General features: G+C 35.1%; 1 protein-coding gene across 2 annotated transcripts; it reads right to left on the bottom strand.

Moving 5' to 3' along the window:
• Positions 1-1,471: 1,471 nt before the first annotated feature.
• On the bottom strand, positions 1,472-18,206 carry LOC117322962 (putative tRNA pseudouridine synthase Pus10). Of its 2 annotated transcripts, none has more exons than XM_033877932.1 (19): positions 18,152-18,206; positions 16,837-16,971; positions 16,453-16,617; positions 15,567-15,653; positions 14,586-14,620; positions 12,913-13,024; positions 12,284-12,345; positions 11,234-11,279; positions 10,550-10,623; positions 7,544-7,629; positions 6,677-6,802; positions 6,156-6,212; positions 5,475-5,551; positions 4,581-4,636; positions 4,106-4,223; positions 3,503-3,546; positions 3,175-3,273; positions 2,429-2,528; positions 1,472-1,673 (listed from the first exon to the last, which is right to left on the bottom strand). In XM_033877932.1, exons 1-19 carry the CDS (start codon positions 18,170-18,172, stop codon positions 1,632-1,634), a joined length of 1,542 nt encoding a protein of 513 aa, XP_033733823.1. In that variant the 5' UTR covers positions 18,173-18,206; the 3' UTR covers positions 1,472-1,631. The 2 variants fall into 2 exon arrangements, with proteins under 2 accessions (XP_033733823.1, XP_033733824.1); XM_033877933.1 differs by lacking the exon at positions 18,152-18,206 and adding an exon at positions 17,703-17,724.
• Between the last annotated feature and the right edge of the window lies 1 nt (position 18,207).

Genomic DNA, 18,207 nt, shown 5'->3' on the forward strand with positions numbered 1-18,207 from the left:
GTTGAACTGTGTATGTGTTGATTGAACTACGTGTAACTACTTGATAAACACACCATATAAATATTTTTTAACATTGTTTAAAAGGCCATTTATCAACACATACCACACTGTCAAACCAAACATGTTTGTATGAAATCCAAGATGGCTACTAGCAGCCATATTGAATTTAGTATTCAATTAACAAGAGGCCCAATCGGCCTGTATCGTTCACCTGACATTATTGTGAGAGGTAGGTTCAAGGTGAAACTTTTATTTGTTAAGTATTAAGAGTTCATTTTGTAAAGTAGACGTCAATAAAAGTCCAATGTTTTATTTCCAGATTTACTGTACATACTTTGAAGACAGTTTTTTTTCTTTTTTTAAACCTCTTGTTTTTCCAAGCATATACATGTAAATCATGAAAAAATTACAAAAAGATGTTAAATGATAGAATTTATACCCTAATGATGATATAATGGGTTTTGTATACTTGCAATTAAAACTGGGAAACTTCCCAAATACAACGGGGAACCTCTAATTCTTCGCTCCCCTCTCTTTATGTAAATGAGTTGCGCAAAATTATGTTATACACTCATGCAGAATTGGTTTGCTTTGAAGAATGGCGGACTTGCGATCCAAGCGAGGCATCAGACATCAAAAGTCGATCAGATGTACTGCTTGCTGCTGTAAAGGCAAAGATAGGCAGAATCATAACATTATCCACGACATACAGTGAGGGCCGCGGTGGCCAAGTGGTTAAGGTGTCCCAACACTTTATCACTAGCCCTCAACCTCTGGGTTGTGAGTTCGAAACCTAAGTTGGGCAGTTGCCAAGTACTGACAGTAGGTCAGTGGTTTTTCTCTGGGTACTCCGGCTTTCATCCACCTCCGAAACCTGGCATGTCCTTAAATGTCCCTGGCGGTTAATAGGACGTTAAACAAAACAAACCAAACTACAGAGTCAACGTGAGATTGTTTGACAAAAATTATAGAAAGGTTAAGCTTGAAAAGCCACCATGAATCGGCGAAACTTCTCGTAATTTGATAAACAAACCCATGCTGTTCTCTTCATCATCTGAGGATGTAAATCCTCGTGTGCAGGATTGGTTCATGTGCTATTTTTAGATTTTATTGCATACTTTACACACGAATTGTTGATGTAAATAACCTTGAGAAGAAGTCGTTCGAATGGGAAGTTGACGACGGACAGACGACATATCCTACATCATACCATAATGTCACATGGCCCTTTTGGTCAGGTGAACTATATACTAAACTTCAATGAAGACAATTTAAAATGTGTTGGTGTTTCCTCCATTAAAATCAAAGCACTTTTATGAGACAACAAACCCATTGAGGCATGAGGATTGAATGATGTTGCTCTTCCTTGCAAATACCAAGACATTAAACATTCTAGTTCACTGAGCTGACTTGAATTAATAGTTTCCTTTCATCCTTGTGACCTACAGTGAAAAAAAAACAACAAAAAATGTAACACTGGTTTTGTTGTAGTTTTAATTGTATGCTGCAAATTCTCTCAGTATCCAGTAACACCATAATACTGTTTCCACAGCAAATGTTTCAGTTCATCACAAATGTACAGATTTTGGTGGCCACATCAGTTTAAACATCCTCTTCTAAAAACCATATAATCAACTGTCTTCAATAGGTTTAGGCCAGTCCAGTAAAACAGACTGAAAAAACAAGAATAATAACATGTACTGAAAAATGTAAAAATAAAATCAATCAAAACAAATCATGTTTAAAGATGCTTCATTTACGACAATTAGTAATTATAATCGTATGAAAACAAGGATAGACTCCCTTTTTTGTTATATCAAATGTTGCATACTTTACACTACAGTATTTCTTATAACAAATTTTTCTCAAGACAGCTTAAGACTTCTCTCATTTGTAAAAGCAGAGAGGAAAAATTGCACAGTCAGCGCTCGCATTACCACTAAATTACTGGACCCCCCCCCCCCCTTTTCAAATTCCTGGATCCGCGCCTGGTCAGACCGGGGTTCGAACCCGAGACCTTCGAACACTAGCCGGATGCTCTACCAATTGAGCTTCCTGGTTGCTTGTATTAATCTGGTCCAGTTCCGCTACATTCTCCCTCCTTCAACAAAGTTTTCAACCCCAGAAGACACACACCAGACCCTATACCACCTCCATGGGTATGTAGCTGGGCGCCGTATGTAATAGGAGAGGTAAAATGCACGGCCAGACCAGGGTTTGAACCTTGGACCTCTTAACACTAGCCGGATGCTCTATCAATTGAGCTACCTGTTCACCAGCATTCATTTCAGTTCAGTTCATTTATACATTTATGAATTATCTCTGCCCGGCTGCAGGTAGCGCATAGGAATTGTACCTGCTGCCCCTGTGGGCCAGTCCAAGATGCTTACACCCCTAATATTGGATTGAGATAGGCCAGTCTACTTACTAGAACATCGAGCTGTAGGATATCACACTCCATTCCTGTCAATGTGTTCATGTTCGGGGTGGTGCGGCCAAAATCACCATGAACAAACTCTTTTATATATCTGTCAGGGTCAAGGGTTCAAACTCGTAAACTTTTTTTCGCTATTTCATCCAGGTGGCTTTATCGGGTTTTGCTGAGTATTAATAAGAATTTGAGAGATTTTTTCACTGCATAGAATTCTGGGCATTTTGGACAGTTGATGTGACTGAAAGTGTTACACAAAAATAAGGCAGAAGACACTCACAAACATGAAACAGAGCAAGCAGTAATTGTACCAGGTACCATTACATATGACCCCAAAAAGACGCTGCAATTATAAATAAATAAGTTGATAACACTTCAGTGTTTACAGTGTTATAATACACCTATATACCATATTTCATCAAAATCGGACAATATCTATATTATGACCAATCAGAGGCCTCGTTCTGGCTGACCAGACAGATACTGATTAAAAAACAAAAAAAAAACAAAAAAAGGAAATACTCTTGTACACTGCCTGTCATACACAGACACTCATGATAAGCTTTGTTGAATTTAGATTCTACCTTATGGCTTTCGAGAAACATGTGGGAAACCTCATCAGAAGAAGAAAGATGAAGAAATAAAAATAATAAATATTAAGAATCGGAGCAAAAACAATCTGCCCTCTAATTTTGTTTTTGGGACATAATAACTGATAATTATCAGAACACGGTAAAGGATACGTTCCCGCTTGTGTTTCAAGGTTGAGTTTGAAGTGTTCGTCATCGATCCGCTCTGCAGACATTGTGTACACAGTTCTCTCCCTTGTTGCCAATGGACGCCTGTTATTAGTAAAAAAATAACAATTCACATCATAACTTAATACTAACAAATACATCCACAATATCTACAATGATAAGGAGAATGTTGTATTCAGACAAACAAATTCCAGGAGGTGGAATTATTGAATGATGTAATAAGTAAAGAAACGGATGATTGTTCAATATTTTACTGTAAAATGAGGGACATTTAATTAAATGTTATACCGGTAAGTGCTTCATTACAACTTACCTGTGAAGGACTCGGATTGGTGTTTTCTGTTGTAACACGACATTCTGTAGAATCAACACAAAAAGAAAACATTAGAAACTATTTTACTCACATCAGTCTAGGACAGTCATCTCCATGATGCAAGAGTTTTCATTGTTTTACTTAATATAACGACCTGTAAATTCATTTTTTTAATTTGTTGAACACTGTCACTTCTTTATCTTCAACCTGTTAAAATCTGACATTAACCTATCATGATCTGACCTTCACCTATCATGATTGCATGATCTTCGCCTATCATGATTTGACCTTCGCCTATCATGATTTGACCTTCGCCTATCATGATTTGACCTTCGCCTATCATGATTCATGATCTGACCTTCACCTATCATGATTGCATGATCTTCGCCTATCATGATTTGACCTTCGCCTATCATGATTTAACCTTCACTTATCATAATTTGACCTTCACTTATCATGATTTGACCTTCACCGATCATGATTTGACCTTTGCCGATCATGATTCATGATCTGACCTTCACCTAGCATGATTTGACTTTCATCTGTCCATAACCTAAAGTAACAACACCGCGTGGATCTGATACAGTCCTATGAAGTTCTTACTTTCATTGCACTTATTTCTTTCAGTTTCTCTGGGGGCATCACAGCAGCACTCCAACAGAGAGCTGAGTAAGTCTTTGTTTTCTCCATTTCTCCTTCTTTCAGGTTACTAGTGGCCTCTCTTCAATATCAAACATACAGAATAAAAGTTCTGGGTCTTTTAGTATTGATATCCACAACAAAAAGTTCTGGACATTTTTCCCCATCTTAACAGTTTCTCCACTGATAGTAACAGCATAAAAATTCATCATCAATATTTTTGTTTACTATCCTATTAGACTTATTATCAGGAATAGATATTATTGTGTATGGGTTGAAGAACTTATAAAGTAATATTACTAATTATCTAAAGTATACAACTGAAATTCATAATATCTACAAGCAATCCATTACTACCGATATTTTTATTTTTTTAAACAAGGACAGCCAGATTGTGACCACATACTAGGTAGGTAGATAATGTAAAACATATACTTACTTCGTAACGATTTGTAAGTCTCTGACTTGTACATAGGAGGAAGCTGCATTAATCTCCTATAAAATGATAAGAATTTTAGTTTTCTTCCTAACCTTGTAAATCAATCTTAATCCTCGAAAGACATGGTAACAATCTGAATACTAATTATATTAAAATTCTGAATACTAATTTTATTTAAATATTTATTAGACTGTACTTTACATACAAAATGTATCATTTATTTGCATAAACCCTGGTAAATACTAACCGCTATTTACCGTCCAGCTAACAAGACTTCTTCTGACACTAGTCACAAACATTTCTGAGAAGCAGATTTTCCCTGTGATTGCAACTATCTTTAGACGTCTTCTGACACTAGTTACAAGCATTTCTGAGAAGCAGGTTTTTTGTGTGACTGCAACTATCTTCAAACTTCTGACACTAGTTACAAACATTTCTGAGAAGCTGACTTTTCTTGTGTTAAATATTTCCTGAGCCCCACTCGATTTGCACTCTTCTCCTTCTAGAATATATCTTCCGGTCACTCGATTTATAGCTCTTCTGCTTCTGGAAGATCTTCTACCTCTTCCGTCTCGAAGCTGGAAGATTTATCTTCCAAGATGTCGGCGACCATGTTTTAAGTGTGCGAGTGACGAGTTTCACTAGAGAAGGATATATGATACATACATGCATGTGTTTGTGTCATAGTGTTTGGTAAAACTTAAAAACTTGTTTATTTTGGGTTATATTCTCCCACTTTACTCGATTTACATATAACGGAATGAGATCTTCTTAGAAGGCTTCTCTTCTGAGAAGAGTGCAAATCGAGTGGGGCTCAGGGTGCAGACTTTCCTAATAACAAACTGAAACTATGCTGAAACACTTGAACAACAAACATTATGCCGACTTGGTTACCTTTTGTATATTAGAAACCTCTGTCTTGGAGAAAGTAACTTTGTGAGGATCCAACAGTTCCACAACAAATGGCCGACCTGTCGGATAAATTTCATCAATACATTTTTCCAAGTAAAGGGAGGTAACTGCATTCAATACAATTCATACTTGTGTGAAATTTTTGTTCCATTTTCTTCCTCTTATTTTGTAACAATTGATAATTTACCAATAGGTACAATATGGTACATTTATAATTAAACAGTCTACACAGAAAAAAAAATCCATCACTTTCAGTGTACAAAAGGATTGACAAAAAGAGTTTGAAAAGCTGCTACAATAACAAAATAAAAACAAAAATTATTTCATACCTACGATTCACTTAGCACAAAAATGTATACTGTTACACATAATTAGTCAATGTGAAATATCCTTTCTTCATAAAAAAACTTCAGATATTCTTCAAGAACCAATAATACTACAAACGTATTCCTGGGCCATTTTCATTTATACGGTTATACCTCTTGGACCAGCGTTGTTCGTTACCTGGTGATTTTATATTGTTTTCAGACAAGCCTGGACAAAGATTTCCAAGGCCTGTATAAACATGTGCAGGTCCATCAAGATATCTGTTTGAAATATTACATTTAAAACCTGACAAACTGGTTTGTCAGCAAAAATGAACAGACCCCTGATGTCACCCACCTGTACCCAGCATGAGGACATCCACATCTTCACGCCCTGATGCTGAGAATTTGGAGTCTGGAAAAAAAAACACAAGGATATATAAATGTAATGTATTCAGCCTGAAATAATCTAAGGGATATAACTCATGTACATTTGATCAAAGAAAGACTTCTGCTAATAACAGACCACAAAATAGCATTTTTTAGCATTTTGCCAACCGCAATTGAGATGAATGAACTTATCATAAAGGTATTGTATTGTATTATTAGTATTGTATTGTATTATTAGTATTGTATTGTATTATTAGTATTGTATTGTATTATTAGTATTGTATTGTATTACATGTACAGTCAAACTTCAATGTTTCGAAGTTCAAGGGACTAACAGAAAAACCCTGAAACTTGTAAGTATAGATGCACCATTTAATTGATCAATAATTAAGTTGCTTACATCAGTATCTAGAGACACAGATGAGTACTATTTCTTTTACCCACAGATGTAGTATTTAGTTACATTTCACCAGGAATTATAATATATACCTGAATGCTTGAAGTATTTCTTGAGATGATCACAGATTTTTTCCTCCACGGAAGATTCACTCTTGCGAACTCCGTCCACAAACCATGGCGTCTGACTGAGTAAGCGATTGTACTTATTATATCTACCTGTAACAGATTTTAAAATCGTAAAATGTCAGATTAAAAGAAATCCTTCTATCTTCAAATCCAACCTTTCAGGCATAAACCTTGATGCACCTGCAATATGTTAGTACCAACATTGAAAACCTTTGTAAATGCTCACCAGCAAGTAAAACTAAGATAACTACACTTTTTCCCTTATTTCTTTAACAAACAAATCAACCCAGTAAAACAGTTTGGACAATATGACAAATGAAAACAGCCAAAGCCACTGGATTAACTCAACCAGGCGGCCCACGATATTTACGTTACACTTCTTTAAATCATAACAGATCATTTACTTGTAGAGATATTTCTTGGAGAAGATTTTTAAAACAACTTATATTCCAGTGGTTTCTACTGTCAAACAGTTACAAGTGTTGATGTACAGAGACCACTGAAATTATCCTGTAATAAGCTCACATTGCCAACACATAAACTTCACCTTCCAAGCTGGAGGTCACAAGTGATCTCAGGAAAATGAAATACTATTTAAGCATGTGTAATATCATTTTAGCATGTGAAATATCATTTTAGCATATGTGCGATATTATCATTTGTTTGTATGATGTCATTTTAGCATGTGTGATATCATTTTTGCTTACAAGTGTGATATCATCTTAGCATGACTTTGTACATATGTGATATCATTTTAGCATGAGTAAGCATTTTTACTGAACTTACGTGTAATGAGGAATGAGTTTATTGCCAGGAGAATATGATACTTACCAGCGATATACAGAGGTTCCCTGGTACAACAGATGGTCTCACATTCACAGGCTACTTTAGGTATGGTAGGGGGAACCTGGAATGACCTGTAACAGGATTTATATCTTATAACAACCAATATATAGGTATAGTCTTGTTCTTCTTGTCCTGTCAAAACTAAACAAAGGACAGATAGGGAATGTGTTTCTCTCCCTCGTACATGAGACAGAAATCTCACATTTACATGAGACATGGAAATCTCACATTTACATGAGACAGGGAAATCTCACATTTACATGAGACAGAAATCTCACATTTACATGAGACAGGAAATCTCACATTTACACGAGACAGGAAATCTCACATTTACACGAGACAGGAAATCTCACATTTACACGAGACAGGAAATCTCAAATTTACACGAGACAGGAAATCCCACATTTACATGAGACAGAAATCTCACATTTACATAAGACAGGGAAATCTCACATTTACATGGGACAGGAAATCTCACATTTACATGAGACAGAAATCTTACATTTACATGAGACAGGAAATCTCACATTTACACGAGACAGGAAATCTCACATTTACACGAGACAGGAAATCTCACATTTACATGGGACATGGAAATCTCACATTTACATGAGACAGAAATCTCACATTTACATGAGACAGAAATCTCACATTTACATGAGACATGAAAATCTCACATTTACATGGGACAGAAAAATATTACATTTACATGAGACAGAAATCTCACATTTACACGAGACAGGAAATCTCACATTTACACGAGACAGGAAATCTCACATTTACATGGGACATGGAAATCTCACATTTACATGAGACAGAAATCTCACATTTACATGAGACAGAAATCTCACATTTACATGGGACAGAAAAATATTACATTTACATGAGACAGAAATCTCACATTTACAGGAGACAGAAATCTCACATTTACATGAGACGGAAATCTCACATTTACATGAGACGGGAAAATCTCAAATTTACATGAGACAGGGAAATCTCACATTTACATGAGACAGGGAAATCTCACATTTACATGAGACAGGAAATCTCACATTTACATGGGACATGGAAATCTCACATTTACACGAGACAGAGAAATCTCACATTTACACGAGACAGGAAATCTCACATTTACACGAGACAGGAAATCTCACATTTACATGGGACATGGAAATCTCACATTTACATGAGACAGAAATCTCACATTTACATGAGACAGAAATCTCACATTTACATGAGACATGGAAATCTCACATTTACATGAGACAGAAATCTCAAATTTACATGAGACAGGGAAATCTCACATTTACATGAGACAGGGAAATCTCACATTTACATGAGACAGGAAATCTCACATTTACATGGGACATGGAAATCTCACATTTACACGAGACAGAGAAATCTCACATTTACACGAGACAGGAAATCTCACATTTACACGAGACAGGAAATCTCACATTTACATGGGACATGGAAATCTCACATTTACATGAGACAGAAATCTCACATTTACATGAGACAGAAATCTCACATTTACATGAGACAGAAATCTCACATTTACATGAGACGGAAATCTCACATTTACATGAGACGGGAAAATCTCAAATTTACATGAGACAGGGAAATCTCACATTTGCATGAGACGGGAAAATCTCACATTTACATGAGACAGGAAATCTCACATTTACATGGGACATGGAAATCTCACATTTACACGAGACAGAGAAATCTCACATTTACACGAGACGGGAAAATCTCAAATTTACATGAGACAGGGAAATCTCACATTTACATGAGACAGGGAAATCTCACATTTACATGAGACAGGCAAATCTCACATTTACATGAGACGGGAAAATCTCAAATTTACATGAGACAGGGAAATCTCACATTTACATGAGACAGGGAAATCTCACATTTACATGAGACAGAAAAATATTACATTTACACGAGACAGGGAAATCTCACATTTACATGAGACGGGAAAATCTCACATTTACATGGGACATGGAAAACTCACATTTACATGAGATGGAAAAATCTCAAATTTACATGGGACGGGAAAATCTCAAATTTACATGAGATGGGGAAATCTCACATTTACATGAGACGAAGAAATCTCACATTTACATGAGACAGGGAAATCTCACATTTACATGAGACAGGGAAAACTCACATTTACATGGGACATGGAAATCTCACATTTACATGAGATGGGGAAATCTCACATTTACATGGGACAGAAAAATCTTACATGTACACGAGACGGGGAAAATCTCACATTTACATGAGATAGAAATCTCACATTTACATGAGACAGGGAAATCTCACATTTACACGAGACAGGAAATCTCACATTTACACGAGACAGGAAATCTCACATTTACATGAGACAGGAAATCTCACATTTACATGAGACAGGGAAATCTCACAGGATAGCAGTGTAGTGATAAATTTTCTGTCTTATTTGATCTTTGTAACATTTCTTTGGCTTAGAGTTATATTAAGTCCAATTGTCTTGCTGAGGTGTAAGCCTCAAGGGAGACAACTCTTCTTATATTAAAGTGTTTGAAAATGAAACAAACTCTTCTTAAATTAAAGTGTTTGGAAATGATTCTACTCATACAGATTTTAATTATACAATCTCAGCCTGACATTTGTAATATCTCATTAAACAAAATAAATTTTGTGATACAGAAAATCAGCCCTCGACTGAGGTAACTCCATTTCAAGCTCATATATCTAACATATTCTTTTGATAGTGTATTTCTCAAGAAAAAGCCAACAAAAAAATAACAACTGTCAAAATCCAAGAAGGCCATACATTATCTATTTTCAGATAAATTTAAAAAATACTGGGTAAATATGAAAATCTAGCTTAATGGGAATCTACAACTGAAGCTCTTTCATTAGACTAGTTTGACATAGTAACCAAGGACAACTACCAAAACCTCCATATGAAAACGAATTATTGTTTCAGCTGTGACTTACCTTCTGAGTTTTTGGTCTGACATGTCTTTCAGTGCCTTGCCCACATTGGCCCTGTTGAACAGCTCTCCCTGGCCCTGATGCAAACCAAGTCAGTAATTAGTCCAACAAAATGTAAAACACAGGGACTTCACATATTCCTATCCCAATATATATGAGATATATATTAAGTACAAGATACCTTCTAATTGTGATTATGAATTTGTGTCAAGTCCCTTTGATGTAAAAGCTGCCATTATAGTTTTTCATTTTCTCCCACTGAAACACCTTCTCATTATACACATTATTTATAACGGGATCCCAGAAGTAGTTTTGCACCCACCATTAAATTTTCTTTATCAGTCGTATGAAAAACTGATCTACTTCTTTCCCTTCTTCCTCTAAATCATTTGATAACATACAGAGACTACATATGAAGTCTAAGAAAGATAAAACTTTCTGGAATGTATCAATAACAAGGAATCAAGGGGAACCTATTTGTGAAGTTTGAGAAATATCCTTCCAGTCAACAGATGTAGGCTGATTGGAATAGCCCACCATCTGTGAAACTACATCACTTTACGAATTTAATGTTCAATTTTTGATGAACTTCATCTTGTTCAGACTTAACTGTTCAATTGGTGATAAACTATACTATTGAACAAAATGATGTTTAATTCACAAATTATATCTTAAAATATCACTTACCCGCTTAAACTTTCTTCTTTTAAATACTTCTGGTTGGTAATCTAGGCTAAGAAAGTAAGAAAAATCTATAAATGAATTAAATAATCAAGTCATACATGTAGATCATTGAAGTAGATCGGATTAAACTCTTCCACATAATAATCCAAGATGGTCGAAATTTTCCCTCTTGTATAGGGTTTTATCCAGGGTTAAGCTAACCCCCAATGTTTGCCCATTTTCAGTGTACTAGCTCCCTGGGCTTATGCCCGATAACTGTAAACAAATTATTATAAGGCAAAAGGTCAGGAATCAATTGAAAAGGTTTTTTTTTGTTTAATACCAACTTTAAAAGAAAAATTCTCTAGTTTCATTACATCATTATTTCATAATTATCAATTTTCATATTTCTGCCAATAAGTCAACGTACATGTATGATAAATGATAATTTATCCCACCCATAATACTACTGTCCCATAAAATGACCATTACTATTGTTCGGTAAAATGACTATTACTACTGTCCAGTAAAATGACCATTACTAAACTGTTAAGTAAAATGACCATTATTATACTGTCTAGTAAAATGACCATTACTTCTGTCCAGTAAAATGACCATTACTACTGTCAAGTAAAATGACCATTATTATACTGTCTAGTAAAATGACCATTACTACTGTCAAGTAAAATGACTATTACTATACTGTCTAGTAAAATGACCATTATTATACTGTCCAGTAAAATGACCATTACTACTGTCCAGTAAAATGACCATTATTATACTGTCCAGTAAAATGACCATTACTAAACTGTCCAGTAAAATGACCATTACTAAACTGTCCAGTAAAATGACCCAATAGATGTAATTGTCTTGTGTTAAGCCTATCCATGATATTGAGTCAGACATTATATGTCTGTCTATAACAACTAAAACCGCAGTATTTTTTAATCAATAGTTTTGTCAACTAAAACTAATCATTAATACGTATATTTAATTTCAATATACATGTACATGTATTGTTTAGATGTTACAATTGCTACTTCTGAAGTAAGGAATTAATCTTTGAATACTTACAACATTTCACACTCCTTAAACGTCCTTGGATAATTGAATGTGATAGCAATATCAAAGTTACTCTAAAAAAAATAAATAAATTTGTATATATCAATACTGAAGAGTGCATATTGAATAAACAGTAAATAAACAAGAGGCCCAAGGGCCTTAACAGTCACCTAAGTTTTGAAATATATAAGTTAATTTAATTGACCTCTCTGAGATAATATTTCAACTGAATCAAAAAGATCATTAATGTATAAAGATATAAAATTATAAATACTGTGTCATTGAAATAATAAAATCACTTTTCAACTGACTATAATTAATTTTCCATTGTTGGCATGCAGAATGCAGCTTTCTGATCGTTTATTTTCATACCTCCATTGATGTTGGGTATTGATTTTCAAAAAAGAATCCCTTATAAGATCAGTTAAATTGTACATAAAACATGTTCTAATTTTATAAGTGTTGATGTCAATTATTTTCTAGTTTCTGAAGGGTATGAAAAAAGTCTTGTTTGCACACTTTTGCAAGAATCAGCTACGAGGATTCATACAATTTGCCCAATATTATAAATACTGTGTCGATGAAATAATGAAATCATGTTCAACTGAGTATGAGATTATTAGTAGTAAAGATGTTGTTACCTTTTGATCGAATGCTACACCTAAGGAATCCCCTAACAAAGGTCCAGCTGTCCACTTCCAGACGTCCTTGACCCGAGCAATGTCAGACTCCGTAACACTCTCATACACCGACCTGAATCAGGTAAAATGGGATGACGATTCATTCAATCAATATTATAAAACAAAATGAAAATACTGACATTTATTATATACTACAATGTACATTGTTATTCTGATAGAACTTTTAAAAGTCAAACATTTGCATTGATATTTTGCCTTAACCATACTGACCCAGAAAAAAGTCCTAGTTTAAAGTATTTTCAGAGTCTGAACTTTGCATTCCATTTTATTTTCCACTTTAAGTTCTGAAATTTGTATTCTATTTAACTTTTAATTTTCAGAGTCTGAACTTTGTATTCTATTTTATTTTTAATTCCCACAAATTCAGTCATTTCTCCATTTTTTGTATTTTTTAATCAAAACACTGTAAATACCATGTGAATTTCATGATCATTTATAAAAGCTTGACATATGATGTTAATTTTTTTTTAAACCAATATCATTAAAGATACAAATTTTTTTCTTACCTAATTACCTAAACATAAAGTTATGGGAGGATTTAGGCAAATGTACAATTTTTTCAAAAGACTGGAATGGAATAGAGAAATGTTTGATGTTAATTTTCACAGTGGGAAATACAACTTTTCTTGCTAGGAGTGTTCAATAAGAATAACGATACCATGAGACAACTTGAACACCCTTGGCTAGAGAAGTTGTTGGAAATAGCTTAAAGAAAAGCAGGAAACCCTATGGAGCTTTCTCCCTCACTTGTTCTGCAGCATTGGAACTGAAGATTTTGCCAGAAGATGTAATCCATATATGATCGATTTCAAATTGATTTATAGTAATGGATTTAGAATATAGCTGTGTATTGCAAGGTGGGCAGCGATAAGATTCGTATCGCAATACAGGGGTCACGATACAATACGTATCACGATATACGAGAAGCTGATGACCTATCAGATATCTGGTATTCCATCGTACAGAAGTCATATGTATTTGTGTTTGTGGTATTTCCTGAATATTTAAGTCTTTGTCAACATTGTTACAAAAAAACATACGTTTTTTGCGTTTCTCACAAAGCGCTCTTGAATTTAGATAATTTGGGTTAGAAAGAACGCCAACAGGCAGCTTTATAAACCACTGGAAATGCCTTGTCAGCCATGTTGTTGACTACAAAAAGTAAGATAACGTTGGCCAAGGGAGATAACTTCACATTTTCAAGTATCGCGATACAAATCAAGGATAGACGATGTATCGATGCACCACTCTGCGATTCAATACATCAATGCATCAGCGAATTGTTACACCACTAATTTAGAAACCAACTTTGTTGTAGTCTTTGCATGTCAAATATAACCGGGACTTTGGTATTAAGGAATAAACAATTTGAACATTTAAGCTTGTTTCGCCCCTAGGATTGTGAAAGTACATCAATGGTGTTCATTTGAACAAATTTGGCAGCCCTTAATCCCGGGTCATGCCGCTGGTCGAATATCCTTAGGTTAATTACCCTGTGTCATATCGGCAGGTGAACTTAAAATGACCATGCTGAATTTCATACCAACAAACAAAATATATATGTACCAATTATAGGGATAGTTTGAACTTCTTACGATTGGAGAGAAACTTACTTAAATTTGTCTCGCAAGTGTACTAAAATGGCTCTCTGAAACAGATAAAAATATAAATTAACATCTGTGATTCATATATCAAAAAAAGACATTTCCCTGGACAATTAGAAAATTAATATTGGGATTATTCCTTCCTGATTTCCTCAAGAAAATGTTCTTCTCATCTTGTATATTATAATTAAAGATGAAATAATTATGAACAAGAGATTTCAGAGGGATCTTGACATCCACTATCGAATGACCTTTATTGAATCTCTGTAAGACCAATCTTTTCTCTACTTTTCGCTTCTTCTTCTTAATCTTTTGAAAACAAGCTGAACCTACATATCAAATCTGAAGAATATCTATCAAAAACTCTCTTCAATAAAAGGGTTAACAAACTTCAATTAATACAAGAGGAATCTAAATGAAATTCAAGAAATATCCATGAAGAACTTTCTGGAAAAATATAGAGATAACAAACTTTAACTGACAAATTTCAAAATGGCCACCTGTTTGGCCATTTTAATCTAATCAGTCTCAAAATGAGGACACAGAGATCTAATACACTTACCTCTCGTATGAGGACACACATGTCTAATACAATAACCTCTCGTATGAGGACACACACATCTAATACACTTACCTCTCGTATGAGGACACACATGTCTAATACAATAACCTCTCATATGAGGACACACACATCTAATACACTTACCTCTCATATGAGGACACAGAGATCTAATACACTTACCTCTCGTATGAGGACACACACAGGTCTAATACACTATCCTCTTGTATGAGGACATACACATCCAATACACTATCCTCTCGTATGAGGACACACACACAACTAATACACTTACCTCTCGTATCAGAACACACGTCTAATACACTTACCTCTCGTATCAGAACACACGTCTAATACACTTACCTCTCGTATCAGAACACACGTCTAATACACTTACCTCTCGTATGAGGACACATGTCTAATACACTTACCTCTCGTATGAGGACACACACAGGTACTGTCAAGGAGCACAGGAAACTTTTAAACTCATACTCAGCCTCAGTCACATATTCTTTTATCTGAAAAATACAATAAACTTTCCAATAATTTCTGTATTTTGTTGCTATGGCATCTGAAGCTAAGCTACATGAAAATCAAAATCTTTCACCAATATATATCCTGACATTGCCAACCATCGCAAATTATCACACAATTACCTGTTATTCGACACTGACTGATAAGTAAAAACCTATTCTCTGCTTTTTTAACACAGCCGAGTAGATCTTACCTTCAGTATTCACTATTCTATACTGAACATGAAGAAATATTTATTCCGATTGTGAAGGTATTCATCTCTTAAGTTGATGCTGTGAATTCATGATTTCTGTAAATTAAGAAATCTGAATCATTTTTGGGTGGTTTTTTTTTCAATTATTTTTTTTTTCTTCTGAAACCACATGTAGACTTGCACATCAAAAACTGTAATTCATCACAAGATGTAATCTATAAGAAGCACTAGCAGCAAGCATTCTGGGTATTGCTTAAGCAGTACATGTCCCCTCCCGGTCCCTGCTAAAAATAGTAAGTGACCTTGACCTTGACCCAAAACCCTGAAACTAAAATTGATCTGTAGCTACTCATATTTAAGTTACGTATCAACTTTCACCAACATACCTTGCAGCATGGCTCAGAAAAGTGTGGAAATTGAGTGGACGGACGGATGGACGGACGGATGGACGGGGGAGGAAACCTATAGTCCCCCTGGTTTCACCAGTACAGGATAGCATGCTAAACTTCCCAGTAACCATAGTAAGCATCCCCTGTTTTAACTTCGTAAGTCAGATCAGCTTTGACCACCCTTATCAATACAAACCATACCTTTGCTAAGAACGGTCTATCCAGATGGTGCTGTAGTATACCCAGACATGCTGGACAAGGCTGACCATCACCCAGACTCATATCAACATCTGTTTGGATGCAGCTTTCTGTGCCTGGTTTGGCAGATGATTTTTTCTTCATATCATTTAAGGTTTCTTTAATTGTCTGCAAATATTCATCAAATATAAATTTTTGAGAGATTTACATTGAGCATTTTGAAAATTAAAAATTAAAATATCTCAAAATCATGTACTATGATAAGATATCATATTTTGTATGTTGGTTTTATTAGTAGTAATTGAAATAGTGATCAATATTTATCAATAGAAAAATAATATTAAAACAGAAGCTCACAAAAAATATCTACAAAAAATTGTGAAATACCTCTGGGTAAAACTTGTAGCTTGATGCACTCTTTTCTCCTAGAAATCTATATATGCATCTTGGACAACAACCACATTTCTCCAGACAAGTAATAATCTCCGCTGTTGTACTGTCATCATCAGCGAAAGATTTCAACTGAAATAAACAAAATGTCACAATACAGACTCTGGAATCAAAACATGCAATGTTCACTACTAGGGGCCGTGGTGGCTTAGTGGTAAGGTGTCCTGACACTTTATCACTAGCCTTCTACTTCTGGGTGGCGAGTTTGAAACCCACTTGGGGCAGTTGCCTATTACTGACTGTAGGCTGTCTGTTTTTCTCCGGGTACTCCGGCTTTCCTTCACTTCCAAAACCAGGTCCTTAAATAGCCCTGGCTGTTAATAGGATGTTAAACAAGTAAACCTAAACCTAAACCAATCACTGAACAATTACATAATATATCACAAATATCAGCTAGCCTAATTCAAAATTGAACTTCCCATTAATACTGTCTGAACATCTGTAATACACTACAATTCCGTAATGCAACCTAGAGAAAAGCTGCTGGTATAGGTTCATGTTAAACAACTGTACTAACTAATATATTACAGACAGCATCACATCCGTACATGCATGCTTAATCCTTAGATTACTGCATGATGATTCATCAGCCATCATATCAGACTTTGAAAAGGCTGATAAAACATCAAAATCCTTCAGATTAATCTATGCTAAGCAACCTAAAATGGACATATCGCTTCAAACCTACAGAAATTTTAACTTCCCTAACTATGTTATACAAAATCATCCAATGAATAATCTCGGGATGGACACAAAGTATACTGCTGATGTTGATGTAATGGTATATGAATTGGTTTACTGACTTGTAATCAGAGAGGAAAATTACAGCAACCAGACCAGGACTCAAATTCAGGATCTCCATCCTCTAGACTGTACTCCTATAACATAAGAGGCCGCTGGTCGGCTCTTTTTCTATCGGATATGATTTTGCCGACTGCGACTGTTTCACGGCGCCTGTCAAAAGTATCTCGCTGTGTAAAACATCTAACATTGTTGGAGTACTCTAGAATGATGATTTAATCAATCAAGCTACTTGGCCATCCATACTGTTCTACAAAACGAAAGTACGAAGTAGACACGTGTTTTTCTAAATACCAACGTACCGGTACAATACTGTATACTATACGATTTTTTTACAACACTGACAAGGAGTGCAACAGGAAATGTTGTGGGCAATAGGAAAAAGAGACCACCCAGTAACTGTAAAACACCAATTTATGTGTTTCGAATATATCAACCTGTCAAATCGTACCTGTTCCATGGTGGCATCCATCTTGAAATACAGCGCCGCCTATAACAGGAAGTAAA

The sequence above is a fragment of the Pecten maximus genome, chromosome 3 (genome assembly GCF_902652985.1).
Source record: "Pecten maximus chromosome 3, xPecMax1.1, whole genome shotgun sequence".
NCBI lineage: Eukaryota > Metazoa > Mollusca > Bivalvia > Pectinida > Pectinidae > Pecten > Pecten maximus.

What these genes read in the sequence shown, in the direction of transcription:
- LOC117322962 (XM_033877932.1), bottom strand. Translation starts at nt 18,172, where the DNA reads ATGGATGCCACCATGGAACAG. An exon ending in TTTAAGGAGTGTGAAATGTT is followed by an intron (nt 11,280 to 12,283) that starts GTAAGTATTCAA and finishes TTACTTTCTTAG; the next exon opens with CCTAGATTACCAACCAGAAG. An exon ending in AAGAAATAAGTGCAATGAAA is followed by an intron (nt 3,547 to 4,105) that starts GTAAGAACTTCA and finishes TTGATTCTACAG; the next exon opens with AATGTCGTGTTACAACAGAA.